At 43.1% G+C, this 17,549-nt stretch overlaps 1 protein-coding gene across 1 annotated transcript; it reads left to right on the forward strand.

The window, feature by feature from the left end:
• Positions 1 to 1,576: 1,576 nt before the first annotated feature.
• Positions 1,577 to 12,971, forward strand: C13H5orf47 (chromosome 13 C5orf47 homolog). The gene is made up of 6 exons (XM_072348577.1): positions 1,577 to 1,648; positions 2,958 to 2,985; positions 8,855 to 8,940; positions 10,441 to 10,543; positions 11,664 to 11,713; positions 12,674 to 12,971. Exons 1-6 carry the CDS (start codon positions 1,577 to 1,579, stop codon positions 12,722 to 12,724), a joined length of 390 nt encoding a protein of 129 aa, XP_072204678.1. The 3' UTR covers positions 12,725 to 12,971.
• Positions 12,972 to 17,549: the final 4,578 nt, after the last annotated feature.

Below are 17,549 nucleotides of genomic sequence, written 5' to 3' on the forward strand. Positions count from 1 at the left end.
AAGGCCGTGTTCTGCAGTCCTGTTCTGGTCAGAACACTGAGCGTGGTTTTATAGAGGGCGTGTGAGAGAGGCTGTAACCACCGGAGAGATGCTGAGTGCTCAGAACACAGCGTTAAAGCACCGCAAGATAAATGTGCGGCGCAGCAGAAATGGGAGGGGTGATGTCTGGAGGGCTGCAGAACTGCTGCTCGTTGAATCAGGCTGTAAGAAGAACCGTTCTTACTGCTTAGGTGCAGATGTTGTCTTTAGGGAATGTTGAATGCGAACTACTTAAGTGTTGTGGATTTGGTGCTTGTTGTGAAATCTTATGCATCTCTGGAAAAACCTTTCAGCAGCTTCAGCGCTGCCATTTCTATTCTTCTTTTTTTTCACAGCCATAAGAGTATCAACCTAACCAGGAATTGGATCATTTCTTTCTGCTCTCTGCTATTAATTCACAGGGACAAAGAGGATAAACGCTATGCAGCTGAGAAATCAAGCTAACTGGGCAGGTGACGTGTTTAATGAGAAGAATACAACTGAGGCACATGCAATGCATGGCATAAGTCAGAAACCACCATGTAGCTGGGACAAAGAGATAACCAGGCAAGGATCTGTCCGAGCATGGCGCAGACAGACGAGGATTGCTTTTCACTTGCCTCGCAGTCGTGATCTGATATTCCCAGAAGGAATAAGTCTGGAATTTTAAAGAACGTTCTTAGATGAGCTCGAAACCCGGGAGTTGGACTCGATGATCTCTAAGGTCCCTTCCAACTCGCACGATACTATGATACTATGATACTATGAGCTTGTTAGTGTCAGCATCGATTTCAAATACCTGATCCTGAAATATCTAAGGAGCCCTGTGAAGAGTTGCCACCTACTGTATCTGGCCTTCAGAGGCTGTCCTTAGTGAATAGGAGTTCCACCATTCATTTTTGTTTGTTTTCTAAACTTTGATACAAGTAGCATTGTGCTGACCAGTGCTTTTTTGTTGGCATCTGGGCTGCTAATCTCTTGTGTTGTAAATGTTTTATAGATGTTGAGTGTAATTATTTCCATGGGCACTGCAGAAAATGCAGAATCGAGCTGTAATGGGATTAGTTCTGCAAGGTGCTAATCACTTGCATTCCCGGTGGCTTCGGGTGATGCAAACTTAGAAGCTAATGCCTTTTTAACAAGGGAAAAAAAAATGGCTGGTGACTCCATGAGGTACTTTCAGTCCCTTGAAACGGCTGTTTAAAAAATGATCACAAAATGCTGGTAAACTTTGGAGGCTGGAGATGGGATGGGAGGTCTGCCTGGCAAATGCTGAGCTCCATGTTGCTGCATTTTGCATCGGACAGAGTATTGGCTGGTAAGGGAAGTATCTCTCCATTCTCTGTATTCCTATTACTAGGAAATAGTTACAGGTTGGCCTCTCCCAGTGTGATGATGAGCTCTTGACTGCGCTTTCAAGTGCGGAGTGGTCTTCTAGAAAGCGTGTGCTTATCAGTGCTTTATCTGGTAATGGTTTCTAACAAGCAGGATGGAGTTGAAATTTGGTCCTCCAATATGGGCTTTTTAAGTCTCCTGAGCCACGCTGGTAGAACGAGCGATGCCTTCCACAGACAAGACACTCCCACACTCATTCGAGTTCACCAGTGCTTATCAAGATAAATTCGGGTTGGTGTGTAAATTAATTAAGAGCTTTTCCCCTCTGGAGACTGCAGAATACTTTGTGAATATTTGCCTATGTAATGAGATTTAATTTATTAGTGTCTTAAAATAAAAATCACCTTAATAAGGTGAAATACCAGAAGTCTGGGGTGTTCCATACTGAAAATGATCACCTTTTTAGCAATGGCCTCGGCTGATTTTGAATTGCTGAGAAGTACATTCTAGGAAAGATAATATATCAAATCTCTTTTGGATTTCAGTTTGTCCCGAACTTATAAATAAATGCTCCAAGCTGACTCCAGAAGGTGGAGGTTTGCCTGTAGGGTAGAATTTCAGCATTTCCACAGTACATGAATCTCAAATACTTTCTTTCAGCACAAACTGCTCGTTGAGCACAGCCAGCCACCAGCTTTCTCTAGGGCGCTGCTTTCGCTAAATGAACTGCTACATTCCGCATCAGTGGAGGAACTCAGTTGGGGTGGAGATGGATAAAACCCATCTAGGACAGAGCTGAAGGCTAAGGTATGTTTTAAAGAGAGTCTCCCGGCTGTCAAGTTGTTGTCGGACAGTTTCTACTGTCTGTCCTGCTTCTCCAGCTGCTGTTTATTCAGTGCAATGAAAGCCCGCTCAGCCGCAGTCCAAAATGCACATTGCTAGCCTACAGGAAATCTAAGACAAGTAATAGCCTTAGAAAGGATAGATGAGGAAAAAAACACTGACATCTCTTCCTCTGTGTAAAATAAGCTGATTCAGTCTGCCAGTATGAAAAACAGCCTCTGGGATAAGAATATACTTGCAGCTGTCTTCCCAGTCATAGAAATTGAAGGGGTGTGAAGAGGCTGAATCAGTGCTCCAAAGGTGTTACTGAACTCCCTAAGATGGAGAGAAGGTCATTCTAAAACTTGGTGCTTTCAACAGTGCTATCAGGTATTGCCTACTTTCATGACACCCAAACTCTTAATTTGCTGACTTTTTGTATGGCTTGTCAGAAGTTTTTTAATCGTGTTTATTCATTTGAATGTGTTTATTACTAAAGGAAACTCTCTCAGGGCTCTTGAGAAGCCATGGTACTATGCTGTTCAGGGTCCCTCCCAGAGCTTGCTGGTGAAAAGTTCTCAGTTCTCCTGGTATCTATATGTAGTGGAAATGCTGAGTCACAGCCTGAGTGATGGAGCACCTGGTGGGAGGCAGGGCCAACCCAGGGGAGCTCAGGTGCACAAAATGCAGCTGAGTGACCAGAAGGGCTGGAGCCAGGATCCACCCCTTCCCAGACCTCATTTAAGGGTTGGCAGTGAAGGTGAGGGTATCTCTTGCTGGAGATCCTTGCCTGCCTGAGGCCTTCCAAAGGTAAGCAGCTCTTTCCCTTTATTTCTGCATTCATAGTTGCTGCGTTTGGGCTCGTTCTCAGTTGCCACCCTGCATTACTCTATAAAATATGGAAAAGAGATAACAATTGTTCCTGATTGTATTTTTCTTCCTCAAAGTTAATTTTGGTGAATGACAAAGGCTGCAATTAAATCCTCTGGGCACAACACCGTGAGAACACTTTTTGGTTTTCCATTAGTTCTGGTGCTTTTCATGCCAAAATCACCATCTCTCACTTCTATTGACTCATTAGCCAGGACCAGTTTGCTTAGTGATCGCTGATGCCTTGCTGTGCATGTGAAAGCATAAAGTTGTCAGTTTAGCAAAGTGTCATTTCTCATGACAATCCTTGTCACTTTAAGCATGTGCCCAGTACTAATTTGTGTATGGAGTACGTTCCTGCCAAGTGTTTCTCAATTTTCTTTCAGTGAGTTAAATGTGATTTTTAGGTATTGGAGGAACATTATCGCTGTAAGCAGCAGGCAGTAGCCTCCAGCTCTGCTGTACTGAGCCAGCTGTTCACAGGCAGATGCTGCTCAGTACACACTGCCACAATCAACTCAGTTCTTCAGTCGATAGCAAGGAAATTTGCTCAGGGGTTGCTTATACAGAGGGGTGTCTTTGGAGGGATTTGATGGCAGAACAAAGCAGCGACTGCTTCGGTTTTCTGTGCAGAGCTGGCAGTGCCCACAGACAGAAGCCTTGCTCTGTTCCTTTCCTGGCAGCATCCTTGTGTCTCTGGGAATAGGAAGTGAGTGAACTGGAACAGTTCTGCTAAAGGCCCAACTACTGTTACAGAATGGACCCTCTGCTAAAGGGGGTGTTCAGTGATATTTATACTACAGGTAGATAAGGCTGTCTTGTGTGCAGGCAGGTGCACTGGTGGTTAAGCAGGCATGCTTTGGGCTGATATTGTGTTGGATTTCCAAAGCTAAGAAAGCACTAGTTTCTGTGCCGGGACAAGTAGACTTGGAAGACCTTGGTCGCTTCTAAATTTGGAGGATGATTTATTGCTTTTTGCTTTTCATATGCGGTACTGAGCCAGTATTCTCAGCAGTGATTTACCCCCTCCCCCTTTTTGGGTCCCCCTATGCTTTTGTTTCAGATCGGGAATCTTTATTCAAGTACCTTAACACAAAATTCTTCCAAACCGAAGGCTCTCGTCTTGTTGACTTGGCTTTTATTTATAAGGCCTGTGGATCTTCTCAGTGACTTGAAAATCTCTCAAGGGGAGACTCAGGCTTTTATGTAACAAACTTAGTTTATAGTCTGCTAAATATTTTTATCTGCAGCATGAATAAATGGGGAAATGAGCCTCTCCTTATGAGTGGTGTGGATGAAGTGATTCCCACGCGTATGGTTTGTAAGGCAATCTGAGACATGCGGCTTCATTAATATGAAGTGCAGGTGTGTTGAAATGGCAGCTGGCCATTTTACATCTCTGCTGTGCTGCTTTGTCGCTTCCACAATTAACTGTGAGATCTGTTGCAAATTATACAGGTAAGCAAAAACTGCAGGCATAACACATTGCTTGCATTTACCTGGAGAGGCAAGATTTGTTTTGATGATGATTCCCAGTTATACTAATAAATGCTGTCCAGTGAGTGTTCTGTACAGTCACCTCGTTCTGATGGAATACCTCACTCCAGCAACTCCTATCAAGTCTTCTATGAGGATGACAGAGATACTGTTATTGTTTGTGCTGCTGTCAAGGATAGAATTAACAAGGTTTGACTGGAGCTGTTCTCAGAATTAGCGTATTTTTCACATGAAACTCTCTGTTAACAAGGTTAAAATTCATATTTCAGATGAATTCACAATTTGATCGGGTTAATGTAATATTTAATAAGCAACCACCCGCCTTACTAGAATTGTGTTGAATAATTCCTTGTAGCCCACTGCGAAGAGTCCTCATAGAAGAACAGTTCTCAAACAACAGCAAGGTTTGTTTTTGCAGGGTGATGACATGAGATGCATCACTAGAAGCACATGCAACAATGCCCTGTTGGCTCCTTCCTTCCTTCCTGGTATAAATGGAAAGGCGTGCTACCACCAAACCTATCTAATTTTAAACTGGTATTTGAGGTCAGCAGGAGATGATGCATGCTTGGCCGAAGTAAAACCGAAACAATAGAATTCAGGAAACAATGCAAGTTCTGAGCTGGAGAAGCTGACATTTGAATACAAAACAAGCAGTGTGACGAGGTGCAGGCTGAGAGCTGCTGCCTGCTCTATTTTTACCTACGTGGTTGAAGACGTGGTGAAAAGCTGAGCAGTTTGTTCACAGCAAGGAGTAGCAAAGCAGGGTCTGATTGCTGGCCTGCTCACACTGGGAAAGGTGGAAAGGGGGGGTGGGGTGGTGCAGAACAGTGAAAATAGCTGAATTTACCCAGTTCTGCAGATTTCTCAGAGGTTTTAGGGAGGCATTGATTTTTGTCAGCAGAGGTAGTTTCTAAATGGGGTCTCAGCTGAATTTGCTTTTGACATTGAAGTCCTGGCAATGCACTGCTGTGGAAAGTAGGCAAAATGTGTTACACGAGGAATGTGCATTTGTATTAATAGGGTGAGAGAATACGCCACAAATACAGATGAATGAACCACTGATTTGGCAGCTCTGATGCCCTGTGAAAGGGCCATAGGAAGGGAGCAGCCTGCCAGCTGGCAAGGTGAGCTCCTGTTCAGGAACATACAGCAGCAAGTGTGCATGCAAAGTGTAATGAGAGCGTGTACTGAAATGGGTCCTGCTTAGGTTTGTATTTCTGTGCTTGAGGGGGGGGATGTGGAACAAGACCTGTGTACTTCAGCAAGAGATGTGCTTTCTTACCCAGGCTCTGTGATTAACAAACATGAAGTTTGCTCTGCAGGACCAGTTTTTAATTGGTTACCTCATTCTGTGCTTAATTCCCTCAAATTAGATGCACTGGTTAACTCACTAAGCCAGAATGTCAGCTCAGACCTTTGAAACAGAGAGAGGCAATCCCTGATGGATTGTATTTTATCTTTTTGAGGTGACTGGCTTGTTGGTTATGTTAGATATCTACAACCTCCTTTCTGTTCTTTATGCTTTAGAGACTGCTAAAGATGCCCCTTTCTTTATCTCTGGGAAATGAAGAGGAAAAAAATACCCTGGCGAACGGTCAGGCTGTGCCTCTGGAAGTTATTTCCCTCTTTTTTCAACTGCGTACACAAACTGCCGTTTTCTGACAGTGTATAAAATAGCTGAAAATCCTGGGATGCTTCTCATCGAGTGTTTTCCTCCGCCCCTTGGCTCCCCGTACCACTGCAGGTTCCTGCAGGGCTGGAGTCTCCAGTTCAGTAGGTAACGCTGCCATCTGGTGGGATCCTTCTGCACAGCATCCTGCCTTGCCAAGGGGGCGAGGGGCAGCAGCCCTGAGGGCTCTCACCCTCCTCTGATGGCCAGAAATAATATGGAGAGGTGTGTCAATACCTAAGCAAACATCAGTAGGGTGTATGCTTTTAAGTGGGTTCAGAAACCTGCTTGTCACCTCCTAGCCCCAGTGCAGCAGTGGCAATCTTCCCATGGAAAGACTGTTTGGGGGGAAGGGCTCCTGACTGTGATAATGTCATACGGTGCCTGTGTCCATTTCAAGCTGCTGCTTGAAGGATGAAATGACAACATGTATTTAATGTTTCCTATATGCTCACCAGGTGGCTGGGAACTCACCCATCCACTGACAGGTTGGCTGTTAGTTTGGGGTATGGCTTCAGGCTGCACACATCATGCTAAACCTTAACTAAAGTTAGAGGGTAGGTTAAGATTAGACAACGAAGAAATCGTTTACTGTGAGGGTCTGAGGCACTGGCACAGGCTGCTCACAGAAGCTGTGGGTTTTCCATCTCTAGAGGTGCTTAAGGCCAGGTCAGATGGGCCTTTGAGTGAGCTGATCAAGTGGGATCTACCCCTGCCATGGTGTAGGGGTTGGTGCTAGATGGTCTTCAGGGTCCCATCCAACCCACTCTGTGATTCTATAATGGTGGCCAAAGACAACTTAGTAAATTACTATCTCAGGGGGATGGTTTTTGAGGCAGGGAACTGGGTTATACCCAGCTTGGAGCGGGATCATTAAACCAAAGATGCTTTCTGAACTGCTGGAATTCTGTGGGCAACCATTTTGTGTTGGTGTGACTGGATGGTACAAAGGCCTGCTTTGCACTGTCCTCCGTTATTCCTTCCTGCTCAGACTGCTCATCCTTTCTGTTTCTTATTGCCAAGCCAGAATGCTACCCTGGGGCAGTGGCAGCCAATAGGACAGGGCAGGAGGGTGCTTTGCATTCCTGCCAGCTGCTCAGCACCTCACAGCACTGCAGGCTGCCCGCCAGCATGGAGCCAGGCCGTGGCAAGGCGAAGCTGCACGTGCAGCATGTTTATGTCCACAGCTTCGGCTCCCACCGTTGTGGAACCATCATCCGCTATGGCAAGGGTTGTCAGCAGGCTGAAAGAGAAGGGGCTGGGAGCCTGCTTTCCCATCAGAGTCTCACCAACAGGACCAGGGGGCGGAGGGCCGCCCAGATGCTGAGGGATGAGGCTGACCCTGGGCTGACAACTGCTGTCGATGGAGTGCAGGCCGCAGGGGGCTGCGGTGGGGTGAAGCACGTCAGCCTGCGCTGTGGTATGTGCTGTTGAACCTGGGGAACCCCAATGGCTCAGGGAAGTGTGGGCTGTGCTCAGGTCTCCGCCATGTCCTCCTCTGGGGCAGGCCGTTGCCACATGGTAGCCCAGTCAGACCGTGTATGCTAGAAGGTGAACCAAAGCTTTTGTAATGTGCTGGAAGGGACCCATAGAAATCATAAAGTCCAACTCCTAAGTGATATCCACAGAGCTGCTGTGTTATATACTTTATTTCTGGGCTCTTTCTGCCTCTCCTCAAGCAATTTCTGTCTAAGCAGAGTGCTGCTGTGCTTCTCGCTCCTTCCACACTGCAACTGCTTGAAGATGTTTCTTAATTTTCTTCCTGTGTGGCTGGGACCAAGCAAAGTTGGGATGGGCATGGGTGTGGGTGCCTTTTATTTAGTTAAAGTGCAGAAAAAGAGATTGAGTAGTTTCCCGCTGGCTGCAATCTGTTATGAAACATAGCTCTGCTGCATAAGATGAATCGGAGTGAAAACAGAGAGCGTGACCCGGCTTCTGGAGGAGAAGCTGGGATTGGGAGTTGGAAAAGAATAGAAAGCATCAGACTAGATTTAAATTGACATCAAGATTCAGTGTCTTGTTATAGTCCGGAAAGCCACAATCTGGATTGTCTTACTCTTTGTGGATGCTCTGTCCCTGGAGGTGTTCAAGATCAGGTTGGATGGGGCCCTGAGCAGCCTGGTTTTGTACCAGATCTGGAGGTTGGTGGTCCTGCCTGTGGCAGAGGGTTGGAATTTGATAATCCTTGGGGTCCCTTCCAACCCAAGACATTCTATGATCCTATGAAATGCTGAGTGATAAAGGTATGGTGGTTCTGAGTGTTACTAACTTGATCTTCAGATATTTTCTTTTTTGTATCTTTTCTTCCTCTTAAAAGCTATTTTTTTTTCTAAAGATGACAAAGGGAAATGCTACTTTAGTCTGTAATTAATAGCACCGGTTCTGCTGGATTGATTTCTAAGTGATGCCAGCTGGTGGCTCAGAGGCAGCCTGCTGGGAACTGGAAGCCCTGCTCCCACAACAGGCACCCGGGTCATAGTGGCCTGTAGGATGCTGGTTTGCCTGCAGCCCTGCTGCAGGAGGGAACATGCCCACATGTGTTCAGCATCACCACGTGGCTCACACTTTCACTCAGCTGCACTGCTTGCCCAGCAGCTCCTCGGGGATTTATTGTAAGCACTTTCTGAACTCTCTTCCTAGGTGACCCTCGAGAGGAAAAGGCTGATGCCTTTGACTTTCCCTTCCCTTCAAGAAACGTTGAAAAAGTAATTAAACGAAAGAAGAAGGTATGAAATGTGGGAGCTGAATTAGCTGCCTTTGCATGGGAGATAATAGCTTCCTGCTTGTTCTGTATAAGTCTATGTGAGTACATAAAGGAGATTAGAAGATTGAACTCGTAGTCTGTTATTGAAAGCCTCAGTTACTGAAAAGAAAAGTGGGATTATTTTCCCTCTCTGGGGGCTTTAAAATTCTGGCTCTCATTCAATAAAGCACTTAAGTGTGTGTGCTTACCTTGAGGATTGAGAGTGTTCTGCTGACTTAAAGCATGTACAGAAATGCATTGCTGGATTGGGGCCAGGGCACTGCACACCTCGGTTGGTGAAATGTGGCAGGTAAAAACTTCTGCACATCCTCTTCCCTTTTTTGTTTTAAGCAAAGAAATTCCACGGGTGAGAAAGAAATGAAGGCAAGAACAATGGGAATAAACATGGCAGCAACAGAGATGCGAAATTACTCTCTGTTTCATAAACGCGCTTCTGTTCCTGTTCAGTAGTTCAACAAATGCTTGAAATTTACAGAGGCACATTTATTAAAAGAGCAACTCATGATGAGATTTTGTAATGTGTTAGGTGCAAGTAATCAGCTCGACTATAATATAGCAATGTTACAGATACTTGATTGAAAACCAGAAAAATATTATGGACTTCAGAGGAACAGCTAATAACATGCTGTAATATCACTCTTCTAGTACATTAAATAGTCTTCAAAAAGAACGAGGAAAATGCATTACGTTTTAGCAATAAATGTCCATGAGCAAGGAATTATCTCTAGATTTAAACTAGTTTCACGGATGGGGTCCAGCAAAAGTCATAACGTTAGCATGTTAACATCCATTTATATTAGTTAGTCTGCCTCTTTGTCTGAATGCCTTTGTCAACAGTTCTGAATTAGTATTTTTAATGCATGCTTGAAATAAACCCTCTATCGATGTAGTTTTATGTCTCTAAAATAAAAGTCATCAGCGTCTATGAAACAGATTAATACCAACTTGATATGAAATAGGCCAGGCCATTGCTATGCTGGAATTTAAGCATGGGAACTGAATTACACTGGTGTGGAATTATACAGGAAAGTTCTCGCTCAGAAAAAAATGAGCGATTTTGTGTTATTCTAATTTTTCTCCCATTTTGAATGACTTTGAAGAGATTTTAATGTCTCTGCACAGGTTTTCATAAGCTCTTATCTACAAGGGCAGTTTACAAGTCCTGGATAAGAAAGAATGCTAGGCAAGGAAGTAGCATGATTTCTCATGTGGAAAAGCACAGAGTAATTCAAAGTTTGCTGACTTTTAAATTGAGGTGACTCTTCCCGTATATTCCATTGAAATATCCTTCTTCCAATTCTCCCCTTTGATGTCACCTCCTGCCTTCCCCCCCTCCCAAACCCTTAACTGATAAACAGCCTTCATGCTCATGCTGAGGAATTCAAGGTTCTGCAACACGAGAGATGTTTTTGCACAAACTTCTTTATATGCTTCATTGAGAAAATTCGTTTTCATCTTTCAGTCCAAAGTCTGGCTTAAAGTCTGGAAAGTAATTTCAAAAATGCTCGAAGAAAATGAAAAGTTCAGACATCGGCTGTTGACTTTCAGTCAGTTCAATGGAGAAGGTAAGTAACGAACTCATAATATTTGTTGTACTAGAGAATACAAGCTATCGATGCAAGTCTTTGACTTGAGATGTCCAGGTTGAAGTTCATTAAGCTGTTTATTTTGGATAAAATGCTTTACAGCTCACAGATACGGAACCCAACAACCTTTAAATGCCTCTAGCCACATTTGATAGACTTGTGTTTAATTGAAGGGCTTATGAAAAAGCATATGACTTTATAAGAAGGATGGGAGGAGTGTTTTCTACAGTCTGTAAGGTTAAAAATATGAACACAAAACATCCACGCGTTTTTTCTGAACACATTAAGTATATAATTAAACTACTGCTCTCAGACTGATCTAAGGCAGCACTTGGATGAATGATGATTTCTTTCTTCACACTGGTAAGGTGGAGAATAGTAGTTGGTTTCATACTGGCAATAAACAAATTGCAGCTCCCCGAAGGTAACTGCAATACAATTTAATGTAACTATCAAAGCTGTCCTCGCACTGTGCCCTGAATGCAGTTATTCCATTACTAACAAAAGGCTTGGGACTTCGGTAATGAAGAATAAGTCTTCTAGGGTTTGTATTTGCTTGCTTTTAGGTAAAAGGAGAACAGGGAAAAAGGAGTATAAATCTTTAATATGTGATTGCCTCCAAAATTTCAAATTATTATTTTAAAAAACCACCAAAACCAAGAATGCTGCTAAAACAAAATCTCCTCTTTGGATTTACCACCTCAACACTCTGGAGCTTTAATTGAGAATCTACTATTGAGCTCTATTTAGCTGGAAACCATCAATTCTAACACCTTCTTTCTAATTAGTAGATTTTACCCTTCACCAAATCAAGGACATAAGCCTGAATGCTTCATAGAATGAGAAGCAAAGGAAATAATTCTGGCAGACTTTTAGATAGGGATCGATAAATCTGAATAAATTTGCATTTTGTGTGTGTGTGTAGATTAATAGATTTAGAAAATTAATGCTGTTTTATTTTATTGCCCCTATTAATAAATTACTTCGAGAGAAACAATCTATGAAACTATTAATGCTGCCTATTCAGCTTCTGGAATGCTGCAAGGTTATGTATTAAGTTAGTGAAAATACTGATGTGATAACTGATATTATCCCACAGGCAATGATGTGAACCAAAGTTCACAGAAGAAGGCACTCCCCATGGACAGGGTATGTATGGAGTCAATTGCCAAGCAAGGTTAAATAATAAGCAAAATAGTCAAAAAAAGATGCACTGATATTGTTTAATGTCATTAATAAGTGCCAACCTTACGCTTCAGTATTAAGCCTCATTTGCTTTTTAAGATTTGGAGCAGTATGTGCTCAGCAGGAAGGGTTGTGTGCATTCCCAGCACAGGGAAGTGGCCTTTCCATTATGAAGGTACAGTCCGTGTTCCTGCCCATCAGTTCTTCGTGCATGTTGTGTTAATGACTGTTCTCATCTGCTCTAGACCAAGTCTGCTACTAGGGCTGTTCGCTGCTTCTCCTCTGCAGCTTATTTATGGCTTTCTTACTGGGGTGAGGAAATACTTCATCATACAGTTTATCTCCTTTAACCCCGAAAGATTAATCACGGTGTGTTTAAAAACTCAGGTCAATGTCCATATGGTGTCAACATTCAAATGCATGCGCGCATTTTATGTCTGCCCTCAGCAAATACTGGAGGGGACATGTGCTGTCTGCAGAGGACAGAAAGGTGCAGCATTTAGGAGCTGTTTAATGTCTGGGTTTACATGCTTGTGTGATTTCATGTTTAACTCTATGGCTATGATTATTTTTCTGTGATCCAGTGAGCAGTGCTGGTCGTTGCCGCTGAGAACACTATCAAAAGAAATACATGTAGGTCTGTTACAGGGAGAAGCTGAGTGAGAAGAGTGGGCACAACAGCTTGAGGAAGGAGAAACACTTGTGTAAGGCCGTCCTTACATCTAGGTGCTGTGGAAGGGTCTCATGAGCTCTAGCTGGCCCCTTAGAGCAATCTCCTGCTTGTAGTCAAGTGGTATCTCTCTGGGATGCCTATACATGCGCTGAGGATCCGAACAGAGTCTGTTTGTCCCACTTCACATCTAACTTTCTTTTTCCTGTTTAAGTGAATGTACCGCTTCACTTTTGCCATCTCTTTTTCTCTAGGAGAAATGTAGCAAGAAAATAAAGGAAGATTCAGACCAAAAGGAAATATAAAACTAGCAAAATTGTTTTTATCTAGATCTTACTAAAGTTAGTGAGAAGACTACAAATGATTTGGATGAACACCATTTCTCTGCTCTTTGTTTGGCATATATGTTTCTGCTGTTCAATAGGTTTGTTTTTAGAGTGGCTTAAATAGCTTGTTGCAAGATATTTGAAGTCATTAAGTCTAATATTTCACTTAGTTATTAGTTTTTGAAAGCTTTTTAGTGAGCATTGTGACAGTTTGCTTGTAAAAGAATAAAGGTGCACATTTAGTGTTGATGTCTATTTTATTGTGGTTTTTTTTGTAGCCTGTCAGAGTCATAAACATAAATTCAGTAAAGCAGAACCCCACGCGGTACATAGAAACACTTTTGTTTGAGCAATTTTGGTTTTGTTACATTAAAATAGCACACAATTACCTTTCTGCTCATTCATCCATTTAGACGTGAATCTCGGCAAATCTTTTGAATTTAAATGAATTTTTTTTTTTCTGAATCTTTTTGAATTTAAAACCAGGTGAATGTTTTCTGCCTCGCTGTTCATTGTGATGGCCATAATGATATCATCATATCCAGAAGGCATTTTTATCTACTTCATTAACGCAGTATCGTTTTCTTCTGTTTGGGGCTTTTACACTTGGACTCTTGGCTGTTATAACCTTTTAAACCAGCAAGTTGTGTGAATGGAACACAAAGACAGCGTAAAAATAGTGTGTATACGAATGTGTATACAAACTTCATAGATAAAACATTCACCTGTCACGATTAGAAACTGCTGGCTTCAATAGAAGGGTGGTTTTCTCATTGCATAACATCTTACTGTTTGCAGGCATAACAACCTGCCTTGGCAGGGGGGTTGGACTAGTTGATGTCCCTTTGGATGTCCCTTCCAACCCCTATGATTCTGTGACTGGAATGTCGGAGTGTTGAGCTTTAATAACATGCCAGTGTTTGCGTCATTGAGCAGCAAAGCATTTGGAAGGGTTTTATCTCCGTTTACTTAACAGCACAACTGCAAACATGTAAATGGCATGTGTCCTCCTGACGGCAGTTCTGGCATCAAGGTTTCTTTTTAGTTCTGATTTGTGGTTGAGCAATATTCCGATTTGACTTGGAATAGCTGACATTTCAGCTTGAAAAAGGAAGTGAGAAAGCGAAGTATTCAATCAAGACGTGATCATTTTTCTGGCAGAGGAAAAATGTCACAGTTCTTTGGTATTTTCAGAATTCGTGTTTGGAGTTGCGTGAACTTATTTATGTATTTAATAGCAGATACGATCTTCCAGCCCTGTCAGTGCAATTGTTTGCATGAGGAAGTACTTTATAGTCACAGACTGTAAACTGTAGAGTTGCTGCTCTGATGTTTCTTTCCTTGTAAGCTGCAGCTTGTCCCCTTGCTTGCACAGATGGAAGTAGTGCTGGAAATGAAGCTTTAGTGCCTCTGCTGTGCTGCAGCTTTTTCATCCTGGTGTGATGGTGATTTGAGGAGATGGACTATGCAGCATTAACAGGCTGTATGACTTTATATTTGTCAACACCTGTCTTCTTACTTACTGATTTTAGCTCTTTTCCAGCATGCCCTTGTTCTGTCTTCACCTTGCTTCCAGCTCACTCAAGAACACAGCCTGTGTCTGGAGGGGAGGGTGGTGAGCAGCAGTGCTTTCCCAGCCCAGGAGGTGTGTGTTGATAGCACAGGCAGGGGCCAGAAACCTCCTTCCAAAACCCCTGTGGTGGTGGCAATATAATTCATTGGTCGGGGTCTGCTAGTAGAAAATAACTTCTGATTGGAGGTACTTTGAAAGGGATCTTATGTTTGAAATTGCTGTGGGATAAATCAGCTAATGCAGCAGGACAGAAAGAAAGCTGCTGGTTTAGGTTCTATTTCTAACTCTGTGTGAGTTCTAATTTTTCTAGGCTTGGTTTCTAGCTCGTTCTTAGCTTTCTGTGACCAGCTTTCTAAGGTACTTTTGTGACCTCTGAGTCAGAGCAGTTACGCTACTGAGAAACCAACCCGGAGAAGAACTGAGTTCAGGATGTGTGAAGCAGTCCAGCTGATGTGTACAGTGTCACCATCTTCTCAGATCCCTCTTGTGATGGATTCTTTCTTTTCCTTCATGTGATCACTTAGGTAAAAACTACCAAAAAGGAAAAAAATAGCTGCTGTGTTGCGTTAAAATATGCTGATGTGATCTAAGTAAATGGCATGGAAAAAAAATATGTTGTTTATATAGGAAGAACTTGAGATTCATCAAGCAGCTGACCCTTCTCTGCATCCTTAATCACCACCGCAGAAGCAAAACCAAGTGTCGTTCCATCCTGCTGTGGATCCTGGGTAGCAGTGTTGTTCTTTCACATTCTTCAGCACACATACTTCAGTTACCTGAAGTTTTTAATAACAGATCTCACTTGGAGTGTGAACCGAAGCAGATGTGTGAGTATAGAGGTCATGATGTTTCTTTGTTCTGCAGCCTTCTTTCTTTTTTTTTTGTCTCTGGATGTAATTTACCTTTCTACACAGAACAAAAACTAACCTAGTAGGAAAGTTCAAGAACAATTCTTTAAGCCCTGTGAACAGCTGCCAGGAGATCTGAGGAGGTACGTTGTATATAGAGGTCAGTGGGAACAGCAGAGGCTGGCAGAGTAGCTGGAGGCATTGCTGAATTCCTCTATCAGTAAGCACCAGTGCCAGGCTTTGTCTCAAGATCTCAGATCTGGTCTGAAAAACCATTGTTTTTGTACCATGTTTTCATAAATACAGATGACTCCGTAGGAAACTAAGCAATGGAGGGTAAGGTCTTCAGTTAGAAATTTACTGGTAAAACAAAGTTTAATGGGAAATAGCACATCTGCTGGGCCTGGAATGTTTTGACTGGAAGTTTTTCAGCTTAGTGAGTTCTTTCCAGATTGAGGTCCCCTGACTCCTGGAGCACATCTTGTCTGTCATCCTGGGAGCTGAAACCTCTCATGTCTGCCCAGAGACACCGAGGCTACAAGGCTTGAAACTCCAGCTCATGCTGTTAGGCTACTGCTTCCAAACTACTGGAAAATCCTGGGAGTTTGATCTTCTCTTTGATTTCCATGCCTGGAAGTGCTCGAAGGCCAGAGGCAGGCCTGATGAGGAGCTGTGACTTTTGGCAGGCTTCCCTGGACTGACCTCAGTGATAGGGCTGCACTGAGCCAGGGGGAGCTTGGGGGTTCTCAGTGCTACTGTGCTGAGCTGCTGCTGTCAGAGGCAGTGCCACTGAACAGCCAAGGCTCAGAAACTTTGGGATCTGTGTTTTGGAAGTGCTTTGATGTTTCTGATCTGACCTTTCTGGGAATTTCCAGTTTGTGGGCATTTTCACAGGAGTTTGTTTCCTGCCTGATTTGGAACAAAGTCACCAGTTCAGATAAAACTCTTTCTGCAAACTGGGGGCTTGGCTTGCCAGGCAGCTCTTCTACTCGTGCCCCATCTGCTCTGGTGTTGAGATGAATCAGATTCTGCTGCCCTAACAGCAGTGATTCTGCAATCCTATGGCCTGTGAGGTTATAACTTGGCCATCACCAAGGCTAATCGTATTTCACTGCTGTTTCCTTCCATAAAAAGATTTTTAACTCTTGAGAAAAGTTGAGAGCAGGATGTGGAATTTCTACCATGGTCAGATTTTGGGAAAGTATAAGGTGACCTTTGTGTTGATGGAACATTTATACCAGTAAACGTCTTTGTCTTTAGGGCCCTGGTCGATGTTAATGTTTTAACTTCAAAACATCTAATACAATTTTCCATGGCCTCTGACTAAAGAATACAGCCTTCAGTGCACAATTCAATTCTATTCTTTTGGGAGGGAGAAGGGGACTTAAAACAAATTTTGTGCAGAATTGATGTTTTATGTATGTGTGCAGTAGATCCTTAAATATAAAACCAAACAGGATACAACTTTGATTTACAGCTCTCGTAAATGACACTCAGTGACACAGGCAGGTTTGTGTATCACGTATATTTTCATTGCATAAGCACTTATATAACTGCGATGATAGGAATTTGCATCAAAACTGATGAGACCATACTACAATGAGTGTAGTATAACAGCATTTCCAGCACACGCAGGTGGCAGAGGAATCTACCATGTTAAACATATGAAGGCCACAGTGAATTTTAACTAACATTCATGTGAAGCTCTTCTGTTTTCAATGGCAGTATCACAGACACATGATCTGATGGAAAAAACTGTGATGCTCAGGGAAGGATCTCCCAAGGAAAAGAATGCAGATGAACTCCTCACTTGAATCTGTCATCCCAGACTGAGCAGAACAACAGGAATGTGGAATGAGGAGCAGCTTAGAGCACAGCTGGGTGCTGAGACTTGCCCTGTTGTAACCTCATCAGGTCTACTTGGGATTTTAGTTGAGGATATGGTGTGATTCCACATTGATGTGCTCTAATGTTGCTTTCCATCACACCATAGTGTTGTCTAGAGGAGAACTCAGATGTGAATTTGTGACTGCACAGGTTTCTTGAGTCAGATGATTCAGATCAGGGCTGAGTTTGCCTTGAGCTGTCTCCAAGCTCTCTCAGTGGTTGTTAGTGCTCTTTTGGACTCATTTTGAAAGGAGTTAATGGGAATGTCTGAGAGACAAAGCTGATCTTTCATTGGAAGAGCCCGAGGTGGCTGGTGTTCTAGCATTGCCCTGCTTCCACTGCTCTGGTTTCCTGAGACTGTCTTTGTGGTGTGCCTTCAACTTTTGCAGTTTCTCCGCTCGGTAATTCCAGCCTGTCCATCTGTTTTCAAATACTTTTATTGAGTGCCTAACGCCGCTTTTTCAGTGTTTGAAAGCAGGTAAAAACAAAGTTAGCT

This window comes from Excalfactoria chinensis, chromosome 13 (genome assembly GCF_039878825.1).
Source record: "Excalfactoria chinensis isolate bCotChi1 chromosome 13, bCotChi1.hap2, whole genome shotgun sequence".
Taxonomy (NCBI): domain Eukaryota; kingdom Metazoa; phylum Chordata; class Aves; order Galliformes; family Phasianidae; genus Excalfactoria; species Excalfactoria chinensis.